A 17,521-nucleotide genomic window follows, 5' to 3' on the forward strand; every position below is an offset into this window, starting at 1 on the left:
CTGCTCAGCCCCTTGCTCGCTAGCCAGGTCCTGGTGCCGCAGGCTTGGGATGGCGCGAGGCCTCCTCTCCTCCTCCTCCCCACCCCTGGCAGGTAAGCTACAGCCCTGCTGGGGCAACAGTGCGTGTGCCCACAGAGAGGGCTCTGCGCCCTCTCTGGCACACATGCCATAGCTTTGCCACCACTGCCCTAGTCCAGCCCCCTTCAATGCAGAAATCACAGCTAAAGACTCTCTGACAGGTGGCCATCCCAATTTCTCTTTAAGAACTTCCAATGAAGCAGAGTCCGCCACCTTCCAAGGTGGTCCATTCCACTGTCAAACAGCTATTACTGTCAGAAAGTTCTTCCTAGGTAAAGGTAAAGGGACCCCTGACCATTAGGTCCAGTCGTGACCGACTCAGGGGTTGCGGCGCTCATCTCGCTTTATTGGCCGAGGGAGCCGGCGTACAGCTTCCGGGTCATGTGGCCAGCATGACTAAGCTGCTTCTGGCGAGCCAGAGCAGCGCACGGAAACGCCGTTTATCTTCCCGCCAGAGCGGTACCTATTTATCTACTTGCACTTTGATGTGCTTTCGAACTGGTAGGTTGGTAGGAGCAGGGACTGAGCAATGGGAGCTCACCCCGTTGCGGGGATTCGAACTGCTGACCTTCTGATCGGCAAGTCCTAGGCTCTGTGGTTTAATCCACAGCGCCACCCGCGTCTCTAATGTCACCTAAATTACATATATGTTTCCAGCAGGAAAAGGCCAGCCTGGGGTGGAATCCACATCTGTTGCGACTGCTGCACCTGTACCAGCAACACAGGAGACGAACCAGTTCCCCACTCAAGGTAAGGAATGGAGGTGTGCGCAGCTGAAGAACTAGAAAACCTGGAAACATTAAGCCACACAGCTCCTCGTATACACAAATATTATTACATTATTACATCCCCCACACATTTATATTCCACGGAGCTGTGACCTTCATTGGGGGAGGAAATTTTCAGGCAAGGAAATGCTTTTGAGACGCCACTCTGCACTTCCTGTCCTGCGGAGTTGAGGAAAGGCAGTGGTGGAGCACATGGGAAACATAGAATCATAGAACTGCAGAGTGGGAAGAGACCCAATGTTCATCTAGTCCAGTGCCCTGCAATGCAGGAATAATCCAGCTTCAATCCCAGCTTTTCTACGGATTGTTCCAATTTAGCAGTAATCAGGGGGGAGGGGCGGTTTCCCAGGGAAAGCGACAGAGCGAAAGGAAAACCTCTGGGACCCTGTGCCTTGAAATCGCAGAACGAAGAGAAGAGATTATGGGACAAAGTGTAGATGAGCCCTCGGTGTGGAGGTGTTACTAAAGGAAAAGGCTTCAGCATCTATCCTGATTTTCCCATTTCTTTCCTTTTTACAAAAAAAAATGTTTTTATTAACGATTTCAACATAGCAAATTATCAAAGCATATCATACTCATTATTTTCCCCCTTTCCCCACCACCCCTTCGAACCCTCCCCCCCAAACTTCCCTAAGCTCCTCTCTCTGATTTCTCAGCACATATTATCCTCTGCATGTTATGAAATTATATATATCTTTATCTTTATTTTTTTTGTTTTGAGCCCTCTGGCTTGGGCCGGGGCCTGCATAGAAAAGATAAAAACCGTGCAGCGCAGAGGCAGGCGGTGGGCTCCGAGTGCGAGGCGACGTTGCTGATGCGCGCTGAGGGGACGGGGTGCTAGGCACTGTGGAAGGCAGCGCAGCATTGCTGGGGGAGCTTAAAGGCCAGGGCAGCTTACAGCAGGGACCCCCCCCCCAAATAGAGCTGCCCCGAAAGGGGAGGGGGGCAAGGCGGTGGCTCCTTCTGTACCATTTTGTTTCAAGAGCAAGGAAGTGGCGCTTCCTGTCAACAGCGCCTCCCCAAGGCACTTGTGGGCAGGTTTATCTTTATCTTATCTATCTACCCTGTTAGCAACCAATAGATTTGGGTATGTTTATTCAAAACCTGCCAAGGAGTCCAGTTCATTTTGTTGTCTTTTTAGATAATTTGTAAAATGCTCCCGTTCTTCCTTAAAGTCACAGTTGTCCTTGTTCCACAATTTGTATGTCAATTTAGCCAGCTCTGCGTAACTCGTCCATTTTTCTTGCCACTGTTCTTTCGTTGGGAGATTTTCCCCATTTCTTTCCAAGATCTCCCTTCTCAGAAGTAATGGCGCCAATCACTTTCCCAACAGGGCAGGATCAGTCTGGGCTGACGCCTGCAGCTAGCACACCTGTTGACTCTCTACCTGTGCAGACAACGACAGCAAATGCCCCCATCGAAACTGTGCCAGTCCAAACGACTCCCCAAAGCCCTGCACCAGGTATAGAGCAAAATCCAAATGAAAAATTCTAGCCATGAATTGTACATCTCATTATCATTATTATTAACTGGACACAAAGCTATCGTGTCTGGATCTCAGGGGACTGCAATGCTCTTCATATTGCATCTCTTTAATTTTGCGTGAATTAGGCTGTTTTCTGTTCATTTGCCCACCCTGCCGACTTGCAACTATGCTGACATGTAGGCCTGTGTTTCTCAGAAGTTCAGTTCATTTGGACCTCTGTGGGTGGCGCTGTGGGTTAAACCACAGAACCTAGGATTTGCCGATCAGAAGGTCGGCGGTTCGAATCCCCGCAACAGGGTGAGCTCCCGTTGCTTGGTCCCTGCTACTGCCAACCTAGCAGTTCGAAAGCACGTCAAAGTGCAAGTAGATAAATAGGTACCACTCTGGCGAGAAGGTAAACGGCGTTTCCGTGCGCTGCTCTGGTTCGCCAGAAGCGGCTTAGTCATGCTGGCCACATGACCCGGAAGCTGTACACCAGCTCCCTCGGCCAAGAAAGAGAGATGAGCGCCGCAACCCCAGAGTCGGCCATTACTGGACCTAATGGTCAGGGGTCCCTTTACGTGCTCTGAAAACATAGATGTCCATGGGTTTACTTTTATTGAAACCATAAGCAGAGAGGAATATGGGGCTGGGAAGTTTGCAACAATTTCTAATACTCTACACTCTTGGTTTCTTCTCCCTTAGTTTGCAAGACAAAATGGTTAAACCGGGACAATCCCAGTGCAACTGGGGACTATGAGCTGATATACTACCTCAAAAAGGACTACCCAAAAGCCATTTGCAACAAGCCAATTGCTATCGAGGTCCAAACTGTGGATGGAATCCCAGCTTCTCAGACAGGACAGATATTTTCCAGGTGAGAATTCCATTCTGGCTTGGGTTGGGAAGGCGGAGATGATGGTTATAGATTGCATCCAGTGTTAATTCCAATCTGTTGAATTAATGAGCCTGACTAACATAGGTCCATTAATTTCATCAGCTCCTCTCTAAGTAGAACTTAGTTGAATAGAACTGTATAATTTTGTTTTATTTTGCATTTAAGACCAGGGTGGAATCTACACACATTTAAAAAAACACTGTGAAAATGCTTTTTTAAAAAAATCTAGTGTCACATTTATATATTGCACTTTACAAAACGTTTAAAACATTTTATTTGCAGCTGTACAGGGGAGTCCCAGGAATGGGATGATGAATGGGATGGCTTAACTCTGAGAGGCACAATGCTCTTTCAGAATTAGAGAATGGTTGTCCCTGAAATCACCTTCACAGGAATTTGAACGGTGTACTCATGCCATCAGTTTCAATGTGTGGCTATTTTGGCAATCTGCCTTATTTCACCTACAAATGATTTTTAAAAATAATAATAATGGAAGGAAATTTGAGAAAGTCACCCTAAACAAATAGTAGCAGCAATTAGAAAAAACAGAATCATAGAATTGTGGAGTTGGAAGGGAAAACCAGTTCAACCCCTGCAATACAGGAATTGTAACTAAAGAATGCCTGACAGATAAAGGTAAAGGGACCCCTGACCATTAGGTCCAGTTGTGGCTGACTCTGAGGTTGCAGCGCTTATCTTGCTTTATTGGCCGAGGGAGCCGGCGTACAGCATATGGACAGCATGACTAAGCCGCTTCTGGCGAACCAGAGCAGCGCACGGAAATGCCGTTTACCATCCCGCCAGAGCGGTACCTATATATCTACTTGCACTTTGACATGCTTTCAAACTGCTAGGTTGGCAGGAGCTGGGACCAAGCAAGTGGAGCTCACTCCATCGCGGGGATTCGAACTGCCAACCTTCTGATCGGCAAGTCCTAGGCTCTGTGGTTTAACCCACAGTGCTCTGTTTAAAAACTTCCAAGGAGAGTCCACTACCTTCCAAGGGAGTCCATTCCACTATTAAACAGCTCTTGACGTTGGAAAGCTCTTCAGCCCTTGCAAAGGCACAATAAGTTGACAGGCAGTTCCTGCAAACCCAGCTTTGCCACGACTTTTCCTGTCCTGCACCTGTTACCATCTATGGCATCAGGTGTGGGGCAGTTGACTATAGCTTAGCAAAAACAGCCTTGTGGGCCAAACAGGGAGGGTTGCCAGGTCTAGTTAGGCCTGTTGGCTAAAGGTTCCCAACTTCTGATGTAAGCAGGAAAACAATCTGTGCACAATACAGTCCACTGGAGTTCAACCAGCTTTTGCCACCTATACTGGAAATCAGGAACTGGCCACTCTCTCAAATTTGGCTACTATTCCCCCCCCCCCCATACCTGTCCCCCATACTCTGCCTTGTGTCATTGAGCAGGAATGATGCAGTCAATGGGTTCGCTTGCATCAATGCCCAGCAAGGAAAAAGAGGTGTCTGCCACGACTATAAGGTCCGGTTCACCTGCCCAGACTCTTTCTGTTCAGGTGAGTGTCCATATCACATCCAGTTTTTATATGGAGCAGCCAGGGGAAATGGGTTGTGCAAAGGATTCCCCTCTTCCAAGCTAACAGTGAACTACCCAATATCGCATGTCATGTGCCCAGTATTCAGCATGCCAACTCTCTTTTCCTGTGACTTGGCTGGATGTGTCTGAAATGCTTGTCATCTGAATTTCTCCCCAGATTGGGGAGTTTTTGAACTCGTAGTCTTATTTCTGCAGGGGGAGCCAATGTCTTGAGAATCCACCATTGTTCTGTTTAGTTTTTAATTTCCAAATTGCACACACACTGTTGGCTGCTGGAGAAGGGGGAGCAATGTGATTCAGTTTGCATTTAAAGGCTAATCCACACTTTCCGAGGCAATATGCGAAATGATACACAGCCATCCTTTGAGATTGGCACTTCTCTGAATTGTGCTTTTTGGTTCTCCAGCCGAGTAATGTGTGCAAAAATGCACCCACGAAGGAAAAATGTGCATAAAAATGGATATCATCGCGAAAATTATATACAAAAAATGTATGGGAGGAAGTGCTTTGCAAAAATGCATTAGGAAAAAATTGTACTAAAATGTTGGTGAATTTTCATGAGGATTTTTTAAGATTATTGCTATCTGATGCGGAAATGCAGAGATCTGAATTTAAGGCTGGGAAAATGAGGAAATGAGAGAAACTGAAATTGGCAGATTCTTTGGCTATTGGATAGCTTTTGGACCGGGTCCAGTAGGCTTCCTCGCGCCTCACTGCTCTTCTCCCCGGCTCTCCGTCAGCTACTTGTAGCAGAGCTGACACAGCGGTTGAGAAACTGTTGCAATGTGTGTGTAATAAATCAAGCTGCACGCAAGCGTTCTTGCTTATCTCCAAAAGTCTTTAATCGTGTAGAAAAACATCATAGATCACCCGGTGAGAGAGCGCACATCTTGCTGCCTCACCGCTGAAACACGGAAGAACAAAGAACACAGAGAAGCACTCCCCTCTGTGCACAAAGCCACGCCTCAGAATGTGAGACGTCACTCAGAACTTCTTAACCCTGTAAGTTCTGATTCTCTCCACAGATTCATCTATCTCTGTTTGCTGCATCTTCCCATTCTTTCAGATCTCTCTTCCAACACTACTGACACACATAGTTTAAACATTGCCAAAAAAGGGGGGTGCAATTGTATGTATGATTGCAAAAGGATTCATGTGTGGTGTTTTACCAATGCTTTGTGCCTGTGTGTATGCTGAGAAAAATGGCAAAAAAGCATAGTTGATCTAATTGTGCATACAGTCGGTGTCGTCCTCATTCTTTGCTTTATCAAGGTGCTGATGTACCAGTAAAACACTGCACAAAATTAATCCTGAAGCAATTGTACATACAACCACAGCAGAGTTCCTTTGTTTCAGTGTTTTATCTATGCAGATAAGTCAATAAATGAAAAGATTTTCAGACCATTATGCTTGTTTAATGAATTACCAATACACAGGGAAGTTGAGCTTTAGAGATATGGGGAGGAAGGAACTGAATCAGTCCAGATTTTCATGCTGGATTTCTGTTTCCTCTCCTTAAGGAAATGACCAGAAAGGTGTGAAGGAGGAATCCCCATGAGCAGTCAGCTGCAGTCTTCAGCTTCTACCCATCTCTGGAAGAAGGTGGCGTCTTCTCATTCATCCTTGCTGCCGGCCTATAGCTCATACTTAATGCAATAAAGTCTCAAACGCAACCCCCAACCTTGATGGTGGTGTCTAATTCTCTTCACAATTACTTTGCAACTGTTCAAAAGGCTGCAAATTTAACAGTTTATAGAAACAGCAGTGATGGAGCTGATATCATGTCATGTGAAAACAATGGAAAGGGTCACAGTTCAATGGCAGAGCATCTGTTCTATATGCAGAATGTCTCTGGTTCAATCCCTGGCATATCCAGGTAGGGCTGGTAAAGATTCCTACCTAAAGCCCAGGAGAACTGCTGCCAGTCTAAGATAAATGGGCACATGACCTGGCTTGGTATAAGGCAGCTTCCTATTTAAATCAGCCCTTTATTTAGAACCATTAGGTCTAGCATCTTACTTCATATTTGGAAGACGGATCAGAACTCATTGGTAGAAGACATGTTTTGCATGCAGAAGGTCCCAGGGACACCAGAGAGGACCTGTAGCTGAAACCTTATTTGGGGTTCTTTGCAAATATTTTTGAAACAAATGAATATAGCTTGTTAAAAATAAGAAGAATTAACGAAGTATCTGTACTAGTAGTTGGTTTTTTCTGGTGGTAGGCAACACACTTGAAGCATTCAGCTTAAAGGAAGGTTGTGGACTAATACAACCTTCCCTAACCTAGAGCTCTCTAGGTGTTCTCAGACTCTCTAACTCTCATTATCCCTGACCATTAGCCATGCTGGCTGTGATTGACAGAAGTCCAATGATATTTGGAGGGCTGCAAGATCCCCATCCCTGATTTAACAGATCAGGTTGGGGAAGGTTGGACTGACATCAGTTGAACGTGGTACGTGACCCCTCTTAAAATGCCCAGCAATATATGGAAGGCTGAAAGTTCACCACCCATTCTGCAATGGGACAGAGGTTTTTTGGTGGTTCGGAACCCAATGAACACACAAATGGGGTGTAGGCTAAAGATGTTATTGCACAGCCCAAAGAAAACCACAAAGCACTGCAATTAGTTTACATCCCTCAGATTGCTGTGAACCCTATCAGCAATGGTCATGAGTCCTGAAGGTGGAGCTTGGCTGGTACACAGCACTCTCGGTGGCATTTCATAGACATTCCACCAGAAGAGGTGTTCTCGGGGCTTGTACACTTTTGTGTATAACATAGTTTCTGGGATAACACATCAGCTACCCACCAAACTGGAAGACACCTGAGCAGGCAGCCAAAACAGTCAACTTCTAAGTGTGGGTTCAGCAGAAGCCTATCTTAAATATTAAGATTCCCGCATGGTGACATAAAATCTGTGAGAAACCACTATTTTATGGAATAACAGGATAGGAACAGAAGTAACCCTCAAAGCCTTTCTAGACATGAAAGGAACATTGCTGCGCACCTCAAAACAGCAATGATTTCCTGCAACATCCCAATATACCGTCCCTGACTTAATGGATCGAGTTGGGAAAGGCTGAACTAATATCATTCTCATGTGGGGAGTGGCGAACCTCCTGCAATCACTCTTAAAATGTTTACATTAGTTATTCTGGCTCTGGGTAAAAACAGTCTTTATGGGCTGAGGGAGGGAAGCATTTAGGGTGACAGTAGGAGGTACCTGTCAGGAGCTCGTCCTACACTCGAGTAGGACCCTGGCAGAGACACATGCCCAACTTCTAATAGTACCTCAGAGCCAGATGGACGGATTGACAAGGTGGAGGCTGGGCTATCAGGAAACTAGTGGTCTGGAAATGTAACAACCAGTTGCTCAGATCTGGAGAAGGCAGAAGCTTTTTCCCCATCAGGGTGTTCGCTCAACGTTAGTGGACTCCCATGCCCAACAACTCTTCCTTCCAGAATTATTCTTCCCCTGTTTGCCCACCTTTTGTTTACCTGCACTCCCTTTTACTTAAAACCAGAGATGACCCTTGGCTGTTGGCTTCCTCCTCTTCCCAGGTCTAACATTTGCCTTTGTAGAACTCAGCAGGGAAGAGGCTGGAGAAAAATCTAGAATTAGTTGCCTCTGTCTATCATCGGCTCTGGCGCCACCTGCTGTTGGCTCCCTGCCTTCCACCCTAGAGGTTCCAATGGGCACAAACCACCATGGCCCTAGACCCAGTGTCTACTTGGAGGCTGGATTGCCCACCAGCCAATAGAACATACATGCTCTCTCTCCCTCTCTGCACCCAATGGACAACATGCACAGTTGATGTCACAATAGCTGCACTTCAGAGTGTCCCTGGCAGGCCTTCATCAACAACAGGCACTCACCTTGAGCAAGAGGACCCAGAGATGGCATGGGGCCGCAACAGTGACTTGAAGAGCAGGCCCTCTTGAGGAGGTGAGGTGAGAGGGGCATATGCAGGTGGGCAACATCTTCTGCCATTGATGGTGATGTCCTTTGTGTGAAAACTTCACAAGTTCCTTAACACTGTGGTCACTCTTCCCTGGGGTAGAATCAGTTACCCAGAGCTTCACAAACACACACTCCTCCCTTCATGCAAGCCATTCATGTTACCACAAACTGAATGAAATGTTGCGGCCAAGCAGATAACCTGAAGAAGAGGGGCCCATGAGGCACAGGAAGCCTTGGCTGGAATCCAGATTGAAAATGAATCCAGAAATCACTTTCAGTCAATAGTGCCTGCTTGCTGCTCTAGCACCATTTGCAGCAAGTCTCATTTTTGCTCAAAAATCTTGGGGAAATGTTCCCCATGTTATAAGCTAATTTCATCCTGAACTCTCTTTAATGCTGGCCATCAGGGATAGAGGAAATTCAGTGGTGCCCCGCAAGACGAAATTAATTCGTTCCGCAAGTTTTGCCGTCTAGGGAATTTTTCGTCTTGCGAATTATTATTTAGACAAAGGAAACAAAGTCGCGAGACGTTTTCGTCTTGCGAAGCAAGCCCATAGGGAAATTCGTCTTGCGAGGCAACTCGCAAACAGAAAAACCTTTCGTCTAGCGAGTTTTTTGTCTTGCGAGGCATTCGTCTTGCGAGGTACCACTGTTCTTGTTCTGTACACATTTTAGGCAAACTGGCTAAATTTGTCATTCATAGAATTTAAACATTACATAGAATTTAATTCATAGAATTCCCGTCTCCCATTTTCAGCCAAATTCAGCAATTTAGTCTCCAAATTTAATGCCCCTTACTCACGGGTATGTTGCTTGTAGCCTGATGTTTGAAGAAGAAAGGTCGGCGCTCATCAGTAACAGCCGCGCGGCTTCGCTTCCGCGGAAAGAGCGATGAACTCACAGCACCGCTCCCCCTTCTGCGCTCCAGAGCCCCTTACGGGGTTCCTTCCGCGTTTCCGGGGTCGCTTCTGGTGCCCGCCGAGTCCCACGGCCACGGGCTCACTCTACCCGTGGTTTTTCTTGATGGGTCGCCGCTATGCCGCAGCGTGCGACCCTTTTCTGCGGAGCCCCTCTTCAGAGAGTGAAGAGGACCGCCATTACCGTTTCGCGCCGCCTCCGGAAGTCCCAGAATCCCACATTTTTAGGGGTATTGCATATGAAAATATGCATTGTAGTGGGAAAATTAACAGCTGTGCATGTTAGGGAGGAAATGTGTATTAAAAATTGCAATACATACAATTTAAACATTATTTTGAAATATATATTTTTAAGAAGAAGATCTTCACAGAATGAGATTAATTGCACTTATTTTTGAAATCATGCAGAAATGCCATGGAATGGAAAGGGACTGAACTATCCATCCCTATTTGTCACTACAGAACAGACTATCTGGGAAGTGGCAGAGTCCCCTTCATTGGAAGTTTTTAAGCAGAAGTTGAATGGCCACCTGTCAGGAATTCTTCTGTTGTGATTCCTGCATTGCAAGAAGTTGGAGTAGATGACCTTTGGGGTCCCTTACAACTCTACAATTCTAAGATTCTGTACAACTGTATAACTGATCTATCTCTCTCTCTCTCTCTCTCTCTCTCTCTCTCTCTCATGACAGCTTCCCCTTCCCCTTCTTCTCTCATCTACTTCCTTCATCCTGCTCGTCATGAGTTCCAGTCATAAAAGGGAGCAGCCAGAAACTTTCAAACCAAGACCTCTCGGCTTAACCCAAGGTAACCCCCCAAGACCTCTTATGCCAAAGAACTAGGGCCATCTTATCAAATGACCAGCTGTTGTCTCCCTGACCTCCTCCCCTCTCCCTGACTCCAGGTCTAGCAGAGATGTATGAGGAAGAGCTGCTCTATGATGCCACCCTCATAGCTGATGGACAAAGATTCCCTTGCCACAGGTAGGCCTTGATTTTTCTGAGCAACATGAAGGCTGCCCAGAACTCATTGTTTGAATGCAAAGAGCATCTCAGGTTCATCTGCCTTTAAAAAGAAGGGGGGGGGGAATCAAGTAGGTGAGGGCAGGGAACATTTTTTCAACCTTAAGGTCATATTCCATTCTCAGCAATGTCAAGGGGTGGGAGTCAAGAGTAGGTCAGTAATAAGTCACACGGTGTCAGGAATTTAACTCTTGATTCAGAGAAACCAAGCAGTTCAAGCCTAGTGAACACAACTCTACCCGGTAGCTATTGCCTCAAGGAAAATCACTTGCCAGGACTGAAGGTCCCCACTGTCCCACAGCTCTCTAAGTCTCCTCCTCCACTGGTTCCTTCTCAAGCAATTTGAGGTCTTGCATGTCTTTGCTCCACCCTCTTCATATCCCTTTGAGTTCTGAGAGACCGGGGAGGGGGGGAGATGGTCACAGCAAGAAGGAGAGACAGCCTGTCTTCATCCCCAGCCTGACTCATCTCTGCCTCTTGGCCCCTTCTCCTCTCCAGCCTCCAATTCTGCCTCTGCTTCTGGACTGCTGCCTTCCACAGTCTCCTCCCACTCACTAAAGCGTTCCCTCTTCAGCTCCCAACACCTCCTCCTCTCAATCTGCTCCCTCTTCTCCCTCTGACCACTCATCATCATCCCAACACCACTCCCCGGGGTCTGAGCCTTCTTCCCTTGAGGTTCCCCAGTTGGTGCCTCCTACCAGTCCTCTGCATCCAGCCAGTCCATGGCAAACAACCTTCCAAGGGTTTGAACTTGGCCTCCAGCAATTGCAGTTCTCTCTTTCCTTCCCTGCAGAGTGCTGCTAGCAGCTATTAGCCCCTACTTTCGGGACATTTTCATCAATACCTGGAAAGAATCTGGTGGGAAAGAAGTTCTGCTTCAGGAGGTGTCTCCATTCGTCATCGAAAACATTCTGAAATATATCTACACAGAGGACATAACACTCACCCCTGAGCTGGCGCCGCACCTCTTTGCTGGGGCCAACCGCTTACAGATCATACCGCTGCAGAACCTCTGCTGTAGGTAAGTCACTGCATCTTTCTTCTCACACCATGACTGTGCATGCAGTTCCACAATTTGACAGGTGCAATGTACATCACACCATGAGCATGCAAATTCCAACTTGGTTGGCTTTAAAAGAGATAAATTTGTGGAGGATCAGGCTATCAATGCCACTATTCCTGATGGTTATGTTCTACTTCCACTATTGGAAGCAGCATACTTCTGCATGCCAGTGTGCTCTTCCCTTCAGGTCCTGCTTATCTGCTGCCCATGGCCATCTGCTTGCCCACTGTGAAAACAGGAGGGTAGCCTAGAGGGACCATTGGTCTGATCCAGCAGGACTCTTCTTATGCTTGTAGTGCATAATATCTTATCAGGATTCTTTTAGCCCAGGAATGGAGAACCTGTAGTACTACTGGACCACCAGACCCCATCATTCCCATCAATGGTCAAGGATGATGGGAACTGGAGTTCAGCATCATTTGAAGCAAGGTCCTTCAGCCTTGGAACTTCAGAACTACAGCTCCCAACATCCCTACCATTGACTATCCTGGCTGGGGATGATGGAAGTTGTAGTTCAAAAAACATCTAGGGACTCAAGGCTGAAAAATAAAGTAAGGTCACAAGTTACTCACACCTGCTTTAGCTAAATTTGGAATGAGGAGTGAGGGATAATGAAGAACTGCTGCAAAGAGACAGCTTCGAAATCTGTGGTTGCTGTCTCATGGAACATTGAATATGGACACAAATGGAGAATCTAAAAATGTCTATAAAATTCTGGTGTTTTTTATGATTATAAGAGTTATATCCATAGAGAAATCCAAAGGAGTCTCCAACCAGTTTTTGCTGCAATTTAGAGAGTCTTTGTCAAGGCCCTTGGACTATGGATACAACTATGGGATTGCTTCATTCAACACAGCTTCCCAGTATTTGTTACATGGCCAAAGGATCTTCAGGACTAATGTAAAATCATGAAACAGCGGGTTGCCATATTAGCATGCATTTTCCCGTAAGCAAATTCCTGCTGGATCATCCAGTCCACCCGGATCTCAGAGTGGCCATCCACATGTCTAGATAGGAAACTCACAAGCAGGACGTGGGTTCAAGAGCATTCTTCTCAGTTGTGATTCCCAGAAGCTGGAATTCAGAGGCATACTGGCTCCAACAGGGGAGGTAGAACAACAGAACCATCATGGAGGGTAGCCATTGGTAGCCTTATGAATTTGTCTAATCCTCTTTCAAAGCCTTCCAATTGGGTGGCCATTTGGCGGTCCTGAGGCTAACCACCAGGTTTCATGGTGGGAGTCATGCTGGTTCCTCTGCTCCACAGGCCTTCCTGTTCCTTCTTTCTCCTTCCAGCTTCCTCGGGAAAAATCTCTCTGTGCAGAACTGCTTTGAGATGTATTCTTTGGCGAGGATGCATAAGAGTCCTGCCCTCCTCCATGCAGTCATACGCTTCCTCACCAGAAAATTCAGCCAGGTCTGCGAGCATGAGAGTTTCCGCCAGCTGGACCTCAGCACACTCATCACCCTGATATCCTCCAGCAACCTTGAAGTGGCTTCAGAGATCAAGGTCTATCGGGCAGTGCGACTCTGGGTGCAAGGGCAATCCAGCAAGCATGGTCCTCTGCTAGGAGACCTGATGCGCCATGTCCGCTTCCCGCTCTTCAGTCCGGAGGAGCAAGTCGAACTACAGAGGGACTTGGAGAAGTGGAAGGACCTCAGGCTCGAGTGGAAGGTGCTGGATGGCGAGGAGAGGTTTCGTCACATCAAGGGCCTCCGACAGGGCATGTACAAGCCGCACATCCTGTGCATCGACACCCAGATGTGCGAGTACCAGGAGCTGGAGAGTGAAGAGGCCCACATGGGCTGCTATGACCCACAGACCGAACTATGGGAGAAGCTTCCCGGCTTGCAGTCCTTGACGCATGCGTGTTGCGCCACAGCTGGTGAGAAGATCTACGTCTCTGGGGGCATCTGTAAGAACTCTTACTCCACCGCCGTCTATGAGTTCAGCTCTTTCAGAAACCAGTGGCTGCAGCTCGCACCCATGACTGTGCCCAGGGCTGCACATGGATTCCTGTTCCACAACCAGAAGCTCTACGCCATGGGGGGATGGTGTCAGTTCCAAAGCTTCCTCAACTTGGCTGAGGCTTTTGATCTTGCGACAGGGACGTGGGCTACGATCGCAAAGCTCCCGTTTGCCCTGAGTCACCCGGCCTCAAGCGTCTTCCAGAACAAGCTGTACCTCCTTGGCGGCGCGACGGGAGTTTCTGGCCAGTGGCTGTTCCACAAAGGCTTCCTGATCTACGAGACCAGCTCCAACACATGGACTCAGGTGCCTCTGTCCACGGGTTTCTTTGCTGCAGGAGCTGTGGCTGGGGACAGGGGGATCTATGTAATCGGGGGGTACATCGAGAAGAAAATACGGGGCTGGGTTGAAGGGCTCCTCATCCCCGAGAACCGCCACAGCTCTCGCAAGTGCTTCTTAGTCAACGAGACTGGCAAAATTAGTGGCGACATTGGTATGCCCAAACTGCCGCGTGGGGTTGCCAACGCAGGGGTAGTCTCCTGCGGGAAGCGGATCTACGTGTTGGGTGGGGAAGACTTAACCCAGCGCTACAAGATGATTTACTACTGGGAGCCTGGAGAACCCCGCTGGCACCGGTGCACAACAGAGATCCCTACCACCCGTGAGGGCATCAGCAGTTTTGGATGTGTGACCATGATGAGGCCCATCCCACATATCCGCCAGCTCTTCCAGGGCACCGCCCTTGTCATTGTGTCTGCAGCCAGCAAATAGCCATCCCCCTGGTGATCCTGAATGAACTTTCAAGTTAGCAGAAACCGGGCAGACACATGCAAATAAATCATAGCAAAATTATGGATAGTCACCTACTGACTCGCTGCGAGACTTGGTCTGCAATGCTGTGAACAGCAGAACGCTTCCTATTGTTATCAATATAATTAATATTATTTTCTATTAGTCATGTCCATTGCTTTCAGAGTAAGACTTTGTTTTGTTTGCCCTTTTCTGAGTTCTTTTTCCAGCTCTCCAGTATTCTTTTTGAGGTGAGGTGATCAGAATGGTGCACCGTATTCCTAGTATGGTTGCACCATAGATTCGTGTAGCAGTTTTATGACATTGACAGCTGTCAGGATGCTCTCAGTGGCTCCCGGCTGGTTGCCCAGGAAAGCATAAAACTAAGGAAACATTTCTTACTATCCTTTTTTATTTCAATGTTACAGAGAGAGGCTATAGAACCCAGCCTCTTTGATAATGGTGTCCCAAGTGAATCTCCAGCCCCTGTCTCTCCCACTTCCTCATTCATCATCATCACCATCCTCCTCATCTCTACAGGTGCTCCTATTTGCCCTCTGTCTTTGAACTCTTTGCTCTCCTACTTTTAAGGCTTGCCAGGTTCCGGGAGATGGCAGGTGCGGAATGCTTTCTAAAGACAGTGTGTCAGCTGGGTGTTGCTCTGGCTCTCTCATTACCGTATTTCCCAACTTTCCCCCTCATCTGCCTTTGGGCTGTTACTTGCTGTATTTTTCACTCTATAAGACGCACCAGACCATAAGATGCACCTAGTTTTTGAAGGAGGAAAACAAGAGGAAAAAATATTCTGAATTCCAGAAACCATAACAGCAAGAGGGATCGCTGTGCAGCAGTCCCTCTTGCTGTTCTGGCTTCAGCGAAAGCAATGCAAAGACTCTTCAGGGCAGCAGGAGGAAAGCTCCCCCTGCCCTGAAGAGGCTTCGTGCGGCTATCCCAGAAGCCAGAACAGCAAGAGGGATCGCTGCGCAGCCTGCATTCGCTCCATAAGACACACACACATTTCCCCTTACTTTTTTCCCCTTACTTTTTAGGAGGGGAAAAGTGTTTTTTATAGAGCAAAAAATACGGTAGCCCAAACCCCTGTTGTAAATCTATACAGTGGTACCTCGGTTTAAGAACTTAATTTGTTCTGGAGGTCCGTTCTTAACCTGAAACTATTCTTAACCTGAGGTACCACTTTATCTGATGGGGCCTCCCACTGCTGCCATGCCCTCACCATGCAATTTTTGTTCCCATCCTGAAGCAAAGTTCTTAACCTGAGGTACTATTTCTGGGTTAGCAGAGTCTGTAACCTGAAGCGTCTGTAACCTGAAGCATCTGTAACCTGAGGTACTACTGTACTGTCTTCCTCTTCCTCTTCCCTGGAAGGGTCAGGATGGGGAGGCAACCTCCACCATTCCTCCTCCTCTGCCCAGTCCCTGACAACAGTTTTATTTCCAGTCCTTGTTCTTGTGATCCCTTGTGTGAAATTTACCTTTTTCCCCCCACAGCTGCTGCAGTTGATATCTTTGTTGACCTATCTGTTACAACCTTGTTCCTGGTTAGTCAGCTCCAGTTCAGACCCCATGAGTGTGTGAGATCAGGACACCCACAATTGCCTATCACTTCACACCTGCTTCTTTGAATTGCACCTGCCATTTTACTTGCCCATTCACCCAGTTTGGAGGAGTTTGGAGCAAACTTGGCTACTTCGCTGCTCACCCAAATTCTAGGACATTTAAAAAGCTTACCTCTTTGTTGTGACACACATGCACTCAGTTTAAGCGAGAGTAATTAAAATCAACTATTACTACAGTATAAATCCTCTCCTTCTCCAGCTCAAGATCACCTGGGCATTTTGGTCAGGAGAGTGGATCATACAACCCCAGTACTGAATTGTCATTTACAACAATTCTGTGAAGGAGTCTACCCTTTTGGGGATTGCAATCACTAGAAATGCCCTATTGGATGTAAAGAGAGACCCTCATCTCCAGGAAGCCCTTCTCCATCCTTCCCAGAGATAACCATGTTGTTTCCATTTCGCCAGGATTCTGTTATGTCCAGACCAAGCATTCCTGCTCATCTCTCTTGGAATCGTACCTGATAGGTAGGGTGGGAGACATTTTTTCAGCCTGAGGGACCCATTCCCTTTCAGGCCACGTTCTGGGGGCCACATGTCAGAAGTTGGCAGGGCCATAGGTAAAAGTGGGCGGAGCAATGGCAGTGAATTATACCTTTGCACAGTAGGCTGGCTTCTGTATACACTCACACAGTCCTCACTATCCTGATAATGAGAACAGCATCACCATGAGTTCTAAGACACATTCCTACTAGGGAAAACATTCAAGGAGTGTGTGAAGCAGGAGAGGTGAGGGGGGTGGCCTGTGGAAAGCTTGTGTGGCTGGAGAGGGGTTGTGGTCTGGAGAGAGTCACAAGCGCCAGGCGAAGAAGAAGAAGAAGAAGAAGAAGAAGAAGAAGAAGAAGAAGAAGAAGAAGAAGAAGAAGAAGAAGAATAGTAGTAGTAGTAGTAGTAGTAGTAGTAGTAGCAGTAGTAGTTTGGATTTGCTATCCTGCTTTATCACTACCCGAAGGAGTCTCAAAGCAGCTAACATTCTCCTTTCCCTTCCTCCCCCACAACAAGCACTCTGTGAGGTGAGTGGGGCTGAGAGACTTCAGAGAAGTGTGACTAGCAGAGAAGGTCACCCAGCAGCTGCATGTGGAGGAGCGGAGACGCGAACCCGGTTCACCAGATTACGAGACTACTGCTCTTAACCACTACACCACACTGGCTCTAGAGGCCTAGAGGGGTACACGTGGCCTCTTGGTAGGGTTGCCACCCATCCTGTATAATACCAGATTGTCCCTTATTTCAATGTAAAATGCTATGCTAGGTATTGATTCAATACAGGACACAGTTTGTCCTGTATTTCCCCTATTTCTGTGTGCACACATTCGCTCTCCCTCCCTCCCTGCCTCTTGTTTCTTTCCTTTCCTGTTTTTCTCCTCGCCCC

The 17,521-nt window shown here is 47.3% G+C and overlaps 2 protein-coding genes across 5 annotated transcripts in view; both read left to right on the top strand.

Annotated features, from left to right (window-relative positions):
- The window catches only part of LOC114603248 (uncharacterized), a 31,789-nt gene extending 25,316 nt beyond the window's left edge, over window positions 1–6,473 (top strand). For 3 of the 4 annotated variants that reach the window (XM_077931306.1, XM_077931308.1, XM_028742101.2), the window contains 5 exons: window positions 736–828; window positions 2,200–2,328; window positions 3,037–3,208; window positions 4,646–4,752; window positions 6,314–6,473. In XM_077931306.1, the coding sequence (XP_077787432.1) occupies window positions 736–828; window positions 2,200–2,328; window positions 3,037–3,208; window positions 4,646–4,752; window positions 6,314–6,351 (539 nt within the window). In that variant the 3' untranslated portion in view covers window positions 6,352–6,473. The remainder of the gene's footprint in view (window positions 1–735; window positions 829–2,199; window positions 2,329–3,036; window positions 3,209–4,645; window positions 4,753–6,313) is intronic. The other variant, XM_077931307.1, reaches the window with a different exon arrangement.
- Window positions 6,474–8,650: 2,177 nt separating this feature from the next.
- Window positions 8,651–14,588, top strand: LOC114602961 (kelch-like protein 38). The gene is made up of 5 exons (XM_077932606.1): window positions 8,651–8,741; window positions 10,363–10,477; window positions 10,575–10,653; window positions 11,486–11,713; window positions 13,052–14,588. Exons 2-5 carry the CDS (start codon window positions 10,411–10,413, stop codon window positions 14,493–14,495), a joined length of 1,818 nt encoding a protein of 605 aa, XP_077788732.1. The 5' UTR covers window positions 8,651–8,741; window positions 10,363–10,410; the 3' UTR covers window positions 14,496–14,588.
- The last annotated feature ends 2,933 nt before the right edge of the window (window positions 14,589–17,521 follow it).

This window comes from Podarcis muralis, chromosome 7 (assembly GCF_964188315.1).
Source record: "Podarcis muralis chromosome 7, rPodMur119.hap1.1, whole genome shotgun sequence".
NCBI lineage: Eukaryota > Metazoa > Chordata > Lepidosauria > Squamata > Lacertidae > Podarcis > Podarcis muralis.

Excerpts from the sequence above, each read along its gene's own strand:
- LOC114602961 (XM_077932606.1), top strand. The coding sequence starts at position 10,411 with ATGAGTTCCAGTCATAAAAGGGAGCAGCCAGAAACTTTCAAACCAAGA. Across the intron at positions 10,478-10,574 it reads ACCTCTCGGCTTAACCCAAG|GTCTAGCAGAGATGTATGAG; the intron begins GTAACCCCCCAA and ends CCCTGACTCCAG. Across the intron at positions 10,654-11,485 it reads CAAAGATTCCCTTGCCACAG|AGTGCTGCTAGCAGCTATTA; the intron begins GTAGGCCTTGAT and ends CCTTCCCTGCAG.